Raw genomic sequence first — 17427 nt, forward strand, 5'->3', positions numbered from 1 at the left:
GCGGTCTCAAAAGCTATGTGATCCTTTTCACACAAGGTCAGTGCAGAGAGGGCACAGTTCTGAGGGTCCTTCATGGCACACTGAAGAGCAAGCGTCCTAGCACTGCCGGCCAGTTTTTCCTGCTGGTGGCAGTCTAGATGTAGACGGACAATGGTGCTGTTGGACATCACCGTTGTAGCGACAATACTAGTGGCTTCTGTTGGGGTGAAGAGTGTAAACCAGCTCTGCATGATACTATCCAGTGCATAAACACCTATGAGACACAGAACAGGGACTGTCACCAACCAACATGTTCCAGAAGCTAACTTTTCTTCCTTTCTTTCTTTTTTTGTTTTTTGAAAAACAAAATTTAACTCAATCTTATAAGAAGATATGTGACAAGATTTATATAAAGAACTCTTATTTATTATGGAAGGCAATCTTTTAGATTTAACAAAGAAAGCTAAAAGAAATATGGACATCTCATAATAAAGAACTAATGTTCTTAGTGTCTGATATTTTCACTGTGTTGTTGGTAGATTAAGACAACTGATTCTAATTTACAACCATCTAATGTCAGTTACACTGTTAACATTTTTTGTTGATAAAATGATTTTCTCAAAGCACAGTTTCTCTAGATGGTTTTGTTTTCCTTAAAATGCCAAGACAAAAGTGCCCGAATCACTGAAAAATATTAAAGGCATATAATTTAAATAATAAATATCAAGTCAACAAAGCCTAACAACATGAATCTGATGGGTTAGGATATTAAAAGTAATTTTTGGATTGGTCTTACCCTTATAAATGTGATCCTATATTCACACTAATTCTACACTTTCAAAATATTGACACATTGTATGATCACTAACAAATAAAACTATAACAATAGTTTTCATAATATATTTTGTCCTAGCAAAGGACGTGTCTTTTTCTGATGCAGATAAGAAAAAAAAAAAAGATAACGTTGTACTAAATAACTGCCATTTTGTTTTTGTTGGTGGTTTTGTTTATATTTTTGTTTAGTACCACTTTATTACTGCAGAGGGGAAATATGTGCCTGATGTGCTTTACAAATTATCAATTATGAGTGACTAGGGCATCTTCTTATGGCTAGTAGTAATTTCTCACCAACTTAAGCTCACCTAAACCACATTCAATGGTTATCATTTTCTTAATCTCAAAACTAATGATTTTGTTTTATCCTCATAATTTGAGAGGAAGACTCAGTGTAGCTAGAAACTTCCTATTATCTTTATTTAAATGTACGTAGTCAATGACCCATAGACTCAAATAATTTCCATAGGTCATTTCTAAACCCAAAAGGGCTCACTTTAGGATACTTTTACATGTAACTATAAACTAGATTATCATGAGAATGTAATAAATGCACTTCATGTCCTGACAGACAACTGGCAAGAATCATACTAACAGCATTATTTCACCTACTCCACAAGTAATGCTTGTTTACTCATTCCATTTAAAATAACAGGGATAGGATCAAAAACACTGAGATAACTGAAGGATGCAAATATTTGGAATAGAAGAACACCTCTCTATGTGAGGAGGGCATACTTACATTGACAACAAGATGCCCTCATAGTAGTAGAAATAGCAGCATGAGAATAGAACTACTATGGAGTAGTAGTTAGGTGGCACAGTGGATAGAGCACCAGCCCTGAAGTCAGGAGGATCCCAGTTAAAATCTGGTCTCAGACACTTAACACTTTCTAGCTGGGTGACTTTGGGAAAGTCACTTATAATCCCAATTGCCTTTAAGGCAATTGTTTAGGTATTGTTTAGAATAAGAGTGATCAAACTTTCAGGTTGAACTGATAACATTTTTTTTTAATTAATGAGGTATTATTATGTAGACTTATTCAGATATGCTAGTCAATGCTTATACTAAGCCTTAAGTCAGATCTCAAATAGAGTGGTAGAAAGTAGACTTCCAGTTCAGGAGTAGCTTGAACACAGACAGTGTAACAAAGAATGAATGCTTATTGCCTGGGATACTGCTCAGTGTGAGGGTAGGGAAGAGAATAAAAAACAAAGAAAAGAAAAATGGGTTGTAGCACATTAGAATTTCTGAGAACCCTCATAAAAAAAGACTTACCTTTCTGAAATACTAACAAATTATAATCAAGACATAAAATTAAACTCAAAAGTTTAATTCAACTTTTTCCCTCCAGAAACTCCTTTTTAATCTAGTTTATTTTCAGGTAAACAGAAACATGAAAATAAAAATTCTGTATGTAAATTCAGAGACTGTTTAAAGAATATAGGACCTGGCCACAAAAAGGGAAATTTATCTTGTGATTTGTGTTGCAATGAAGTATTTCTATAATGTAAGTAAAAGTATATTCCTGATTTTTATGCATTCAAAACTGGTTCATTATTTAACCGGAAAGAAGTTTCAGGTTTCAAGAATAAAACAAGCATTTATTGTGTGCTTTTACTTGTTTGTAAGAAAACCTTTCTTAGTATTTCTTTTACTAGTATAATATAAACTGGAAAGTCAATTTTTTTTCCTGGACGACCCAAAGCAAATGTTGCTGCATCCTAAACATGACAACAAATAGTAATGATGATTCTGGAAGCTGTTTCTTGAAATATTATTTACTTACCCACTTCAGTTGCACATGTTACCAACCATCTCACCATTTCCCGCCGTCGCCAATTTAAAGTAGACAATGTCATTCGCATAACCTGCCAAAATTATGAAAACATAATTAGCAATAATATAAATCAATGGAATAGTAATATGTTGTTATAATGTGGAAATTGTAAGAGACCTAATAATCAGAAATCAAACACTTCTATCATAGTAGTCCTTATGCATAGAACATGCTCCCTACATCATTAACAACTATTGTTCTTGTGTACTGGTAGGGAAAGTCATAATTGTTCTGGACTGGGGAGATTTATTCAAAAAAGTAACTTTTCCAAGCTATCAGTCAGTATCAACTCTGCCTATTATTCTTTGCCTTCTACATTTACAGTTTTGTACTAGTGTGCTGAGAAGCAGTGTTGTATAATGGGAAAAGCAGACTTTGAATTTAGGAAGACTTGTCAAGCAATGGAAATTGAAATTTAAAAACAAACAAACAAACAAAAAAACACTCTTAAAAACTCACCAAGTAATATGTATAATATGAAGAAAATAAAATGCAAAAACAAAGTAATCATCATGTTTTTCTGAAAATACAAAATTCCAAAAAATTCAAGTTTTGAATTATAAATCCCTTACAGATTCAGGGATTATTCATCATCTTTCTCTATTCACTCAAAGGAGGAAAGAATGTTGCTACTTAGGATTATAACTCATAGAGGAGGTAAGGCTGTTCTTATTGGGCAGGAAGGTTGATTTTACAAGGCAATGATCTAGCTTTTCATAGTTTTTAAAGCCCTTTCACATATATTACTTCACATGAATCTCCCAGCAACCTTGTGAGGAAGGCTGCACAGGTATGTTTATTCTTATTTTAAAGAGGAATATGCTGAGATTCAGAGAAGGTGAGTGACTTGCCCAAAACCACAGTTTTGTTGGGTGTTTTTTTTTTTTTGGTGGCAAAACTCCTGGATTCTTATTTCTGGAGTCAGTGTTCTTTCTATTGTGCTGCTTACAAATGCCTTACATCTTGTAAAAGACAAAAAGCAGATCCTTTCATCTGGGAATTATTAAATGCCCTCAAATAGTAAAATTTTATGAATATTTAACAGGTTTGTGCACCTGAGAATTTACTTACCTATACTAAAAATATTAAGTCTTCTTTGAATTTACCAATCCTCAAAACAAGTGTTAAAACAAAAGTTTTCAAATCCCACATAATAACATTGGTGATATACCTGAAGGCCTAGCTCCAGAGACACTTTCAAAAGAGTGATGTCTGGCAAACTGTCCATGAGAGTTGCTATCTTAAATGCATCTTGGGCAAGCTTAAAAATGTGTGATGAGGAGTGAATGTTTTTCTGGATGGATTCTAATACTGTTTCAAGCCTCCGAACATCTCCTGCAGTGGACAAGGGGGAGGAAGCAAACATACATGCACAAGGAGGAAAAAAGAAAACAGTTACACAAATTAATTTATTTTGAAATGTTCACTGATGGAAGAGACATTACAACTGTTGCCATAATTACTTCAATGTATATGAATATCAGACACCACAATACACCTTTAGTAAGCAAATGCATATGTGAATCAAAATCAATATGAAATAACAAACAGCCCCCTAATCTTATCCATGGATATTTTAAGGAATGGAAAATTAAGTAGACATTTATCTACTTCTGAGTCTAAATAACCACTTTTATCCTCGATCTACAAAATAAGTAGCCACACAGGGGATAGTCTGATGACCCAGGTAAGTTAGTTTTAGCCTTCAATCAGCTCTATTACTCCTAACCTAAAAATCATGACCACCAAAAAAACTGTCTTACATTAGAATTACTACCAATCTAAGCAACTTGAAATAAAAATTATCTTTCCCAGAAAATAAACAAAATACTTATGTCTTAAGGACAATACTGTACCTTTGGCTGCTGTTAGCATAGTTGATGCCAACTCACACTGCTGGGACTCAATGTGGCTTAGGGTAAACCAGCGGGGATACCGGTTTGGAACAACTGATGCAATGTGGTGTGGGCGGGACATATCTCCTGTTGGAGTAGTAGATTCCAATACTAGTAATCTGTAATGAGAAGACAAGGCAGGCTGCCTCTTTTTACTTGTCCATCATTATAACTATGGTTATTGGCAAGCAAAAGCCACAAGAGCTGCTTGACTACAGAGAAAGCATACACAGCCCAGGTGCAAGAGCTGTGGTAGATGACAATTTCTCTTCTGCCAGAATTTCAAAATCACTTTGCCAAAAAGCTTCATTAACTATTAATCACCCAAACCTAAGAGGCATCATTAGAAACATGAGAATATATAGGCAGACCAAGCAGTTGAAGACTGAGATTTATGTTTTTCTATTGCCACATTTTTCTTAACTCAATTTTCAAATTCATTCACTTATATTAAAAAAAAAAATTGGAAAAAGAAAGACTAGAAATGGAAAATCAGTTCAGAGTGTACTGAAATACAGATTAGGAGAAATTTGAGATAAAGAAACTAATTGTTTAATGGTAAAACTGGATGAGAAAGAAAGGAAACTGTCCTTTTCCCCTTATTTCTACACACAATAAAGCTTTTTTCTTATACCCTTTAGATACAAACAAAATATGCCTTTAGCATTTATTTTTTGATTTAGAAAATAAAACATTAACTCAACCTACAGACTACTTTCATATTTCCCCATGACTTCAATGAAATGTCTAATCTTGAGGATCAACTACCCTTGATCTGAATTAAGTGAAAATGAGAGGGAGAGAGAGAAAAAGAGTCAGAGAGAAACGGAGACATAAACAGACAGACAGAGACAGAGGCAAAGAGAGACAGGCAGAGAGAACCAGAGAGACAGACAGAAAGCGAGACAAATAGCTACACAGAAACAAAGAGAAGCAGAGAGTGACACAGAAAGATGAGATCATTTTTAACAGATACCTATCTTTTATTGTGTATATTTTGAAATTCCTCAATTTCTTGTTTCGCAGAAAATATACTTAGCTTAACATGTATGTCACAAATCTGTCTTGTTGGCTAAATGAATCATTTCAATAACTGGCACTGGGGGAAGAAGAGTCAGGTATATGATTTTGTGGGCTAATTAAAAAAAACAAAAATTATCCATTTATCCAAGAATAAACTTTGCCAAAATTGTTTTAGAGGGAAACCATTACCACAGAGTAGAAAAGGAAATAATGTTAAAAGAACATTTCCTGAGACCAACACCTTCCACTAAGAGCTGGGAAAGAGAGGAGGCAAGCAAAAGATGACCTCTCTTTTTTCTACTATCTATTTCTGGAATCCTCTAAAGATCAGTTTATCATGATGTATCTCTCTTCCATAGTAGCTTCCTGAAAGGCTTCTCTAGTTAGAGCCATGTGGAAGGGGCTTAAAATAACAATATTCCTCATTGTTCTGTTGTTATACACAACTTCCAATGAACTAGAGACTAAAGGAATCTTTGCACTTTAAAGGGTAACTCAAATCTGCAGGCACTACAGATGAGTATTATTCTGTGCCAAACTTTCATAACTGGCCAATGGTAGTAAGCAGGAGAAAATGACACTAAGGCTCTACTCTTAACAAAAGGAATGGAATCTTCTGGATTTGACTATGTCAGATTTCAACATGTCATAGAAAACTTCCATTTAATTTTATTAAAGTTCTATTAAAACATTGTCAACAAAACACAACAACTATTAAACTACCACTCTAATCATGATATCATCCTGGATACTGGAAAAGTATCCACCTTCAGTACTTCTAAAACAGGTGATGCTGCCAACCACAACATTCACACCTTTCTTTAGTTTCTGTGACACTGGTCCCTCTCGGTTCTTCTCTCTGTATGATAATCTCTTTTGCTGAATCATTATCTACATCACTTTGGCCAATAAGTGGAGGCATTCCCTGAGCCTATGTCCTGGTCTCTGCTTAGTGGTCTCTTTGGTTTACACAACTTCAGTTATGACTATCTGCAAACAATTCATACATTTCTCTCTATCTCTCTAACCCCCATATGTCCAATGAACTTAGTTACTGCATTACCCAATAATTGATGAGCATCTCTTCGGCTTTTCAAATTCAGCTTACCTAAAAGGAACTTGATTTTTCCTGAAACTCAACTCACCTATAAACTTTTCAATTTCTATTGATGGCATCTTTCCAGTCTCTCAGCTTTGTAAACTTATTGCAATTCTTGATTATTCCTTTTCTCTCTCAATCCCCAGATATGATCAAGTGTTGTCAATTCTATAGCAACGACATCTCTCATTCTCCTCTTTATCCACAGTTTCTACTCCAGTTTAGGTTCTTGTTAACTCTTATTCTGGATTACTCTTCACTTCTTTCCTAACTTTCAGGTTTTCTCCTCTCCAATTAATGCTTCACAAAGCTGCAAAGTGGAGATTCCTACAGTATGTATCTGATTATGTCATACAACTTCTTCTCTACCTTCTATCATACTCTAAAACATATTCCAGGAATTTTCTTTTGCTTCTAACATAAAAAATATATTCTCAGGCTAATACTTAAGCTCTTTCACTATCTGGCTCCCCCCTAGTTGTCCAGTTATTTAATATTTCTCTACTTCGTGCATCAGATGATCTAGTTAAAACTGGCCTTGCTAGCATTTACTCACACATAATATTTTCTCTTCCTTCCATATGCTTTTGCCCTAGTAGTCCTCTATACCTTCAATAAATGTGGTCTTCTACTTTCTAGAATCCTTGGTTTCCTTACAGAAAGTTCATGTGGAGTGGACAGGAGACCTTTCCCTTCCTTATCCAATTGTTAATATTCTTTTGCTCCCACTCATATTTTGTGAATAAGTTGTTTCTTCCAACCTGTGAACATGTCATATCCCTTAATGGAATGTGAGTTCCCTGAAGGTAGAAACTTTCATTTTTTCTTTGTACACACAAAATGTAGCACAGTGCTTTATGCAGAATAGGTACTTAATAAAGGTTTGCTGAACTGAATGGAATTTGATAAATTAAGGAGACTCAAGGGCCAGGAAAAGTATGCATCCAAATTTAAAAAAATTTAGCTCTGAGTATACACATATGATAACTCTGTCTCTATCACATTTAATTAAAAGCAATTTCCTGAAGAGATCCAAGGTCATTCATAATTTTGTTTAAAATGAGTGACATAAGAGACACAGTTTTAGAGGAATGCCAAATTCATGGCAATGGTGATGGATTTATATGCCATATTAAGATGTCTCCCATTGCTCCAACCAATTTTTCTGTTTTTTAAAAAAGTGTAAATTTGTAAAACTTCAAGAACACAAGAGGAATACAAATTTTTCTTAAAAACATTTAGCTATTTTGCAAATCAGGCCTGATGTTCTTGAAGTTTTACAAATTTACAACTTCAGAAGATTCAGTGGAGATTGGAAAAAAATGCCATCCTGAAAACACATAAGGTTGGATGGCAATGAGACAAATGGATATTTGGTAATTAGCATTTTTTTAAAAGTGGAAAAATTGGTTGGAGCAATAAAAGACATTTTAATGTGCATATAAGAAAGAGGGAATTGATGAATAGTTCACAACTATGAGGAATATGAAGAAGACTTCTGAAAACCTCAATAAGTCATTACTTTCACTGTAAAGATACTATTCATATTCTTGTCTTTGAGCCAACCATAAAGGTACTTTGTGATGCAATTGCTTTCCTGTATTATTGATGGATAGTAAAAGTACCACATAAAAGTGAAAACTATGGCAGCTCTGAAGGTTTCAATTAGATTTTGTCAAACACATTTGTTATTCTTTACTTTTTCAAAAAATCTAATATTCAAAAAGTAATGAATTATTTAGAAAGGTTTTAATTGAAAACTGTCTTGTGATTAAACACAGCCCCAAAATAACCCACTAATACCAGAATCTAGATCTAAGGAGGAAAAGGGAGGGGGGGAGGGAAAGCCAATAAAAATATCTTTAAAATTAGTATGTCAGCATACCAGCAGGCCAAAGTATGGTTCTTTTCCTGCTTTTAAAAAACAACACAAGACGCATAGGCAAACAGTTTCCTTAGCTTTTGCTTGGTTACAGGAAACATGAATGAATTAGTAGTAGGAGTCAGTTATAGGCCATTTTTCCCAGTGGGGAATTTTGTTTGTTTTTTCCCAGCTGGGCTTTCTATACATACCGCATTGCTCTCAGTGCAATTTTGTATGCCAGTTCAGCATCATGAGGTAGGAGAGAGGTAAAGAGATACTTGGCAAATGTATGCATTGGAACACTCTCTCGATGGATGATTTCTCCTAAACCACTATATGGTCCAGCTGTGGAGAAAGCATAAAGTTTTTTGTTTTTTTTTTAATATTTCTAAAATAGAATTACTTCCATAGATGATAAAAAGTATTTAAACCAAATTTATACAAATGGGATAAGCAAAACTCCAGTTAATTAAGACTCTAATCTAAGTATAGAGAAGAGGAAAACCTGAAGTAAAGATAGCTTATTTGTGATTCAGTTCAAAATTTGTGTCATAGAGCAATGATTCAAATGATTGTGCCACAAATTAAATAGAAAAAGCAGAGTGCTATGTGAAAATGATGCCTCCCTTTATATTGTTAGGACCACCACATACAGGAAGCATTTTTCTGAAATGTAAAACTTGGAGAAATTATCTAGAATATCTTTTTGAAGCTTTGTTCATTAGATGACAGAAAGTTAACAGATGTACCAATGAATACACACTTTAAACTTTGGTACAAAGCGACACACAAATCTGACCATTGAGGACTGCAAAACAATTTAGGTGTCTAGAAATATTCTGAATTGCAAACTAAGAAGGTGCTGTGATTTAACTGTTAAAATTAGTATTCTACAAGAATAATAATCTAATGACAAGGAACTATTTACTTCTACTTTTTAAAAATTTCATCAGAATAAAAGGGTAATAAATCTTAATTGATATAAATCAACACATTTTTAAAAAGGGTATAGTAACTGTAATTTTTCAAACAAAATTACATTTAAGCAATCAAAATCCATTTTTTTCAAAGTAATTGTGATATGCTTAGTGAACAAAAAATATCTTCCCATTTGTGTCTGCTGAATGTTGCACTGACATTGGCAACATAGTCTCTTTTAAATTTCAAAGTGAAACCAGAGAGTTTATACTGATTTATTGTTAAATAGTCTGAAATTTAGTTTTCTCTTTCAGTTATAAGCAAAACTGGTTTTATATGAGAGGACCCTACTCATCAGGACAAAATAAAATTATCTGCGGTAGAGAAAAGTGGTCTCATGTTTTTTAGATGCAAGAAAATTCTTTATTGTGGAGTCATTGATAACAAGAAATGCAAAATATTTCATTGTATTTTAATTAGTCTTTTTTTGCAGTTTCTATTTTGAATATAACCATCCTTCACCACCTAAACTATCTTGAATATTTCTTGAAATATTTTACATTTATAAAGGGCTTTAATATTTATAAAACGTATTTCTTATAAACAATCCAGTGGCAGGGAAAATAGGTATTTCAATTTTATGGGAAACTGAGGATCAGAAAATTATAAAAATATGTATCCTTATCTAACTGATCTGAAACCTATACCTCATGTCCTAATTTACATTATTTTCTCAGAACTGCCTTTTTCTGAGTCTTATTTTTTACTATGTCTTAAGAAAAAAAAATTTAATGTCATGATTTTCCTTTTTGATGCATTAAAATATTTTCTTGATAATTTATTTTTAAAAGGTCAAATTTTTAAAATGCAATACCTTTTCAGATATTGAGGTTGCAACTGTTCAGCTTATAGTTTTTTTAAGGCTCTTTATGGATTGTTTTTTTTTTGTTTTCATTTTTGCATTTCTTTCTGGTCTTGACCATAGAAAGACAACTGGAGTTTTCTTTAAAAGTTACAGGAAAACTTTTGAGTTGGTTAACTTCTATCTAACAAATCGTTATTAGAAACATTTCTCATTCCTTTCCAAATTCTCTATACTTTTGCCAGTATTTGCAAACAATACACCAAAATACCAGACACTACACATCAGCCAATAATTCAGGGAGGTACCATTCAATAATAATACTATTATTTAATTGTCCAAGCAAATGGTAATATAGTCAATGGCAATCAGATTTTGTCTGTTTCTAGCATGGGATGGTCCAAATAAAGCAGTCCTATTGAAAACCATATGGCATGAGATGGGGCTACTTCTTAATGAGCTACAGAGATAATAAGGCTACTCTCTCTTCCCCTCTCATCCCAGTTTTTAATTTTAAAAACCAATTTTTTCCTTCCTAAGTGATCCTATCCTCTTAGGCAGTCTGAATACAAATATGATCATTCAATGACAAACTCCTTAAAGAAATTATCATGCTTTGAAATTAATTCAGAAGTCAAACTAAAGGTATTACTAAGCAACTCAGGAAGCAACTATCTTCTAACAAAGCTGAATAAGATCAAGATACCTTCTAATAGGAAGACTGCTTGCTTGCGAAAAATTTTCACTAATGTATCATCCAACTCAATTTCTTGTAGCTTGGAAATGAGCTGTTCCTCATTTCGGCAAACCTTCTCTTGTGTATACAATCCATCTGGCATGATCCGCTGTTGCCCCAGCCCTATTAGTGCTACTTCCACAGCCAGCGTTAAATATGATTCCCCTTCTTCCAAGAACTTGTGTGCAGGCAGGTGCTGGTACTCCAGAGACTTGCCCTGCCCCATATTTTCTGTTAAGAAACAATAAAAGGGATGATAGTTCACAAACTATTTTCCCTATACACTCTGACACATACAAATATTTATTTTACCAAATGTTGTTTAATTAATTATTATATTTAACCTCTGGAGAGTCAGAAAACCTGTTACATAAAAATGAAGTCTCCCAACATCTTGTTTAATTAAGAAGGGAATCTTGCTACTGTAAATCAATCACCTCCAAATTTCTCCTCAGCCCGACAGTGAACAGACCTAAAATGTTTAAACTAAAAATAAGTTAATGAGGCACACAGCTGAAAGTAAATGAATATTAACTAGTAAAGGCTAGCAAAATCACTCATGGTGCTTTCCTTACTTCTATAAGGGCTGTAGGGATTTAACAAGATTGGTCCCTGTATTCCTAATTCTAAACCTAATGTGAATAATTTCACTTCAAAGGTTATTCTCATCTGAATAAACAGTGTGTATTTTCAAAAATGACATCTTTAATGAGCATCCCTTGGTAATTATGTTCTCTTTTAAATGTAAATAAATCTCAAACACTGTACAGTGTTTTCTAAAACTCATGGGGTTAAGATAAGTAGTTGGATTCCTGAACTTTGGGGGCAGAAACTGGGCTACTATTAATCCAAAGAGGAAAGCCCTCTAAGGACCTACATGGAAGTAGGCAAATTCATCTCTTTATCCAACTTTTCTGCACGTGTACTAGAGGGACTCCACATCATTGGCACCTGAAGAAGCATTACTGAGCCCTGTGCAGAACTGGGTTTTAAACAAAAAGCTCAATTACAAATTATTTTGTAATTCTTTAAATGAAGTCCATTTTCCCTACATATTTAATAAGACTTAAAATTAATATTTATTCATATACATACATGGTAATAAATATGCATCTCTCATAAGAATCTTTGCCCCTTTTCCTTTTAAAGAATCTTGCTTAATATGAATATACTAATATATAATTATCAATATAAAATCAAAGGACTATGCTAATGAATATTACAATAAAAAAATTACAGGAGCAAAGGAACAGAGTTTTTGCAACACCATGAATTTTCAATAATTCCCTTAATATTGCTTTAGTCTGATAGGTAGTGACCCCTCCCAGCACCTGTGATTTCACTAGAGAAAATAACTCTCAATGAAGAAATTCCCTCTACCAACACAGATCCACAATTATTGTCTTAAGAGTGTTGCTTGGTATATTGAGAGATTAAATTTCTTTTCGAGGGTCACAAAGCTAGTATGTATTAGAGGGAAGATGTACTTAGGTCTTTCTGATTATAAGGCCATCATAATATGCTGCCTCCTACTGAAAGATCATGCAGAACAAAAAGATGAATCCTCAAAGAACTTTCTCCTCAAACCTACACATCAGAACTATTTTTTATAAAAAGCAAGTTGTTCTTTCTCTGAATACACAATTCCATAACCAATATTTTGCCATTTAGTAATACTTAATGCTTTGGATATTGTATAATATTGTAAAGTAGATGAAGAAAACTTAAAACTTGTCGAAATTACTTCCTAAATGAAGAATGCTAATTATCTGAGAAATAATTTTATGAATTTTAATAAACAAAACTGAGGAAGGGTATTTTATGAGTAATATCATTCAGTATCCAAAAGAACTTTACCCAAGTCTAAACTATTTTACCTGAAAAATCTGAGAATCCAGGGTAACTTTCATCATCCACTCTGCAGGCTTCCATTAGGCTACTAAAGAGGGTACCAATGGGATCTAATGGGTGACCAACCCAACCTTCTAGATTGGTAATTGATGTTATTCCCTTGTGAAGCAGCTCTGCAGAAGAGAGGTTTATCAATTAATAACAGCACCCAAATCAAGCTATTTCTCACTGACATTAAATGTAATGTAATTGGTTACAAATTACTGATCACCAAAACACACATGTATACACAAAACAGAACATAAAAGATACAGAAAGTCTACAAATCACAAACAAGTTGTTGCAAAAGTTAATTTGTGTTTTAGGTAACAGCTCACAGTGTATTTTCTCATGAAAAAGATGTTATTAATTCCACATTAAGCTAATCAACTGTAGTGTCACTTGTATGGAACAATATGCTTCCAATTCCAACTCTGGGTAACACCTCACTGGTGAGGTAGCAGGGAAAATCCCACCTGCTATGGGACTAGAAGCCAGGAACCAGGAAAGCTAATGCAGAGTACTACTCTGCAGTTTCAAAAAACTTTATCCTCTTTTATTAAAAACAATAATAACAATAAACAAACAAAACAGTTAATGCCCTAGGTGTTCAGTATAGTCCCACAGACAATGTAAAGGTTATATAACCTTTGGTATCTATTTGTGAAAGTATGTGTGTGTGCATGCATGTATATGTGTATGTGCATGTGTACAGATAAATATTTAGACAGGTAGATAGATAAAATCATTTTGGTCAATGTCTATTTAGCTAATATTTGCTTTTCATAACTACAAAAATTCTCAAAACTATCCATTTCTCCTTCCTTTCAAATACTACCTGACCTTTTTTTTTTCTCAATTCCTTCTCTGCCCTCAGGCTTAATCTCATACATACCAAACAAAATAACTTACCTTAAGGGAAAAAAAGTCTTAAAATTTTCCTTCATTTCTTTCCTTCTGTATCTTGATTCCCCCCCCTCCAACCCAAAAGTCAAAGGAAGAAAAAAAAGCACTTCTCACAGACTAACCAACATTTTTAAATTAAAAGAAAATGAAGTACATAAATGTCATCTCCATTGATTTCATTTTAAATACAGATTCTTCATGAGCAGTTTAAAATCGAGCTATTATTTCATCACCCAGAATCTCTTGCCAATGAAACCCTCTTCTTTCACATTCACCTTTCTTCTGAGTTCGGAACATTTCCAGCTGTTTCTGCTGTTGTCGTCTTAGCGTATTAACAATTGCTATTGCTAGCCTCAGTGCTTCTCTTGGGTATCCATGAGACCTTAATGCATCTACTCTTGCACATGCTGTAGGAACATGTTCTAAAACAGAGAAAAATGAGGAAAAGTTGACACTCTGGTGCTTATCCAAAAAAAAAAAAAAAAAAAATGCATCTGATGAAAAGTTTGCACTAAATCTTTAGAGATGAGAAACTATATATGTACTAGAATTTGAGTAAAAAATTCAGCTCTTATTTGCCAAGCTTTCATTTATCTTCTACTGAATCTCCTCCCCCTCTCTATAATACTCCCCCCTCTTCTTCCCCATAATGCTATAGAAACTAAACAAAGAACAAGTCATGGAAACATCTTTCCGGTGCAGCCACTCACCATGCCAGAGAGGCCACCCGTGAGAGTCAAAGAGGGAGTTTTCAGTGTCGTCATGGTAACAGTAGTTGGTGTATAGGTCACTGCTGATAATGTGCTGTAAGTGGCTATCCTGCCAGTGAAGATCGCATGCCTCAATGGCCCGTGTGAACACTGTCCGATGTGGTCTGCTCGATGAATCTGTTATTTCCACAATTCAGAAAATGCTATCAGCTCTTATTCATATGTGAATAAGTCACTGACACCATTATGTAGCCAGATGTCTGTAATCATCCCTGCATAAACTGGTCCTACACCCCTTATGCAGAAAAGTTCTGGTGAAAAATTTCATCTCCTAAGTTCTAGGGGGCAAGAGAAACCCTTGATTTGTCAAACACACACACAAAAAAACCCCAAACAATTTTGCAGCCAATGAAGCTAATGTTAAAGGCATCCTGAAAACTAAATATTCACGACTCTGGTATACATGCTAAATATCACCCCCAGCAACTGGGCTCAAAAGAGATATTCAGCACCAAAATCACGTGGAAATTCACTAATCCCCTTTTTTGTGATACTTGTATTTAGGCTACTCTTGATGAGCTCAACAGCTCTCACAAAATATTGTGCAAAGAGATGCAACATCAGCCATGGAACCGTTCAGGATTATACAGTCAGCCTTTACAGATACAAATAAGTGTTGTGCTTTTGGTTATATTTTTAAACTATATTGTGCGGTTTTGCACAATTAAAAAAATTATGCTCCTTGGGATATAATGATGAAATGCTACTTTACATCCCAAAAGGCATAAGTATAAATATTTAACACTTCACAAAGCCACACAACATAGTTAAAAAACAAACCAGTGCACTTACCTTCACCCTACAGACTGCCTCCTGACTCCAGGGGAGGTTCCATGACTGCTGTGATGTCACCAGCATAGTTTATGCTGGGGCATCACAAGAGAGTAGAAGTATACAATCCGAGTAGGGTTCAAAGTTGCAGGACCTAACGGAAAAAAGAAATGTTTGGGGAATAAAGGATAATTTTTCTAACTACTGGGGTCATTAGTACCAACCAACAGAGTAGTTAGAATTTTAGCTATTTTTCTCCCCCCACAGAAGACTATCAACTATTTTTTCAGTTTTTCATAGGGCAAAGTTTATCTGAAATACTATGCTGTCACTAATTCTACTTTATGTATATTATTTGGTAATAATCAGAGAATCATACAACATTAGAATTTGGAACCTCATTCAGTTTTTTAACTTAATGAAAAAAGCAGCAAAATAACTTCAGGTCAACTTGTGTCACAAAATGTGTTGGCAGCTTGATTTAGTCTTAGTTTGACACAATAAAAATAACTTTAAAAGATGGGGCTAGAACAAACTCAAAACCAGAGATTCTTAAATATGTCAATCAACTATTTTAAAAAATATATATTGATAACTTTTTTGATTAACAATGTAGCTTCTTTTGCAATCCTTATATATTTTATGCATCTAAAAACATTCTTCTGAGGTGATCTATAGGTTTTATCAAACTGCCAAAGGAACACATCTTACAAAAACAGTTAAGGAGCCTATGTCTAGAGGTCTTTTAGGCCAACCCTATCATCTTATAGTTGAGGAAACTGAGGTCTAAAGAGACATTGAGCGACTTGCCCAACTTAAACCAGTCTTAGGCTAGCTGATATTTGAAATCTGTCAAACACCTCTTTTAGTTTTGAATGATTATAACTAGTTTTTGATCAAGGTTTATATAACTTTTAATATTTATGCCTATTTGGTAAATAAATTTTTGCAGATAAGCTTTAGCATCCAGACACTTCAGTTTAAAGCTTGGAGCATATGGCTATCTGTGTCTCAGATATTCCAAGTTTTATCCGTAGTGGTTGAGACTAGTACTTTCTTACATTATGACAGAGGTCCTTTGTCTTCTCTTTCACCAATTATTGCTATTAGATGTGGTCACTCTGCTAAGAACAGGAGCCACTGCTCTTGAGCAAAGCAGACAGACATCTTGCCCAAGGGAACCAAGTTCTTGTTGCATATTCACTATGCTGGTGAAAAGTGCTTAGTCTGGAGTTGTCTACTTCTCTAACAGTGCAAGCCTGCCAAGAGGCCACACTTCCACAAAAGGAACTGTAGGTAGGAGAGGAAGAAAGGGGAATACACTATGTTGGAATGCCAATCCAGAGAGAAGAGAACAAGGAGTCAGTTAAGTACAAGAAAGAGGGGAATAAAGAAGACTGTCTATACAAATTCAGGCATATTCTTTCCTGGCAACTTGAAAGAATAGATGGTGAATGTCCAGGAAATTGAGGGTTGGAAGTGGGAAGACAGGGAGGAGATGACTAATTTGTTTTTAAGTTGCTGAATATAATTTTCATGGAGATTTAAGGATACCACAGGTTTCCAATATTGTAATCACAAGACTGAAATCTTTAAAAGTTTCTCTGACAAAGCAGGATTGGACAGAAATCCCTCTAAATGTCCAAATATCTGACTCGATCCAGAGACTACTTTAAAAAAATGCAAGATATTTTATTTCTTTGTGGGGAGTTCATATACTGTCTTCTTAGTAATCTTATTTCACTCAAGTCAAGGGCTTTAAACTTATGATAGCAGTACAAAATTGTACTTACAAAGTCATTATTGGCTACATAAAGATTGGTATTAACTCAATTCTAGTCTGCCTATTTCAACTAATTACAGGAGTTTTTCTATAGTTTTTAAACTTTAAAGATCCACAGGAAAAATCTGCACTAATGCAAAAGGGGAAAAAAATTACTTAACAGCACAATAGTCACAAAAATCAGGCATTATAAGTTGGTTTTAATGACATTATGACAGCTAAGTGAAAATAACAGCTTCTCTATAAGGTTTTCAAA

The 17427-nt window shown here is 34.2% G+C and overlaps 1 protein-coding gene across 3 annotated transcripts in view; it reads right to left on the reverse strand.

Annotated features, from left to right (window-relative positions):
- The window catches only part of ZSWIM6 (zinc finger SWIM-type containing 6), a 185840-nt gene that overhangs the window by 711 nt on the left and 167702 nt on the right, over window positions 1–17427 (reverse strand). For all 3 annotated transcript variants that reach the window (XM_074282426.1, XM_074282428.1, XM_074282427.1), the window contains exons 6-14: window positions 14558–14734; window positions 14123–14269; window positions 12929–13075; window positions 11022–11282; window positions 8745–8880; window positions 4511–4668; window positions 3826–3989; window positions 2604–2685; window positions 1–253 (exon numbers count right to left, since the gene is read on the reverse strand). The exon at window positions 1–253 is cut by the window's left edge and continues 711 nt beyond it. In XM_074282426.1, coding sequence (XP_074138527.1) covers window positions 1–253; window positions 2604–2685; window positions 3826–3989; window positions 4511–4668; window positions 8745–8880; window positions 11022–11282; window positions 12929–13075; window positions 14123–14269; window positions 14558–14734 — 1525 coding nt within the window. The remainder of the gene's footprint in view (window positions 254–2603; window positions 2686–3825; window positions 3990–4510; window positions 4669–8744; window positions 8881–11021; window positions 11283–12928; window positions 13076–14122; window positions 14270–14557; window positions 14735–17427) is intronic.

The sequence above is a fragment of the Sminthopsis crassicaudata genome, chromosome 1 (assembly GCF_048593235.1).
Source record: "Sminthopsis crassicaudata isolate SCR6 chromosome 1, ASM4859323v1, whole genome shotgun sequence".
NCBI classification, from domain to species: Eukaryota; Metazoa; Chordata; class Mammalia; order Dasyuromorphia; family Dasyuridae; genus Sminthopsis; species Sminthopsis crassicaudata.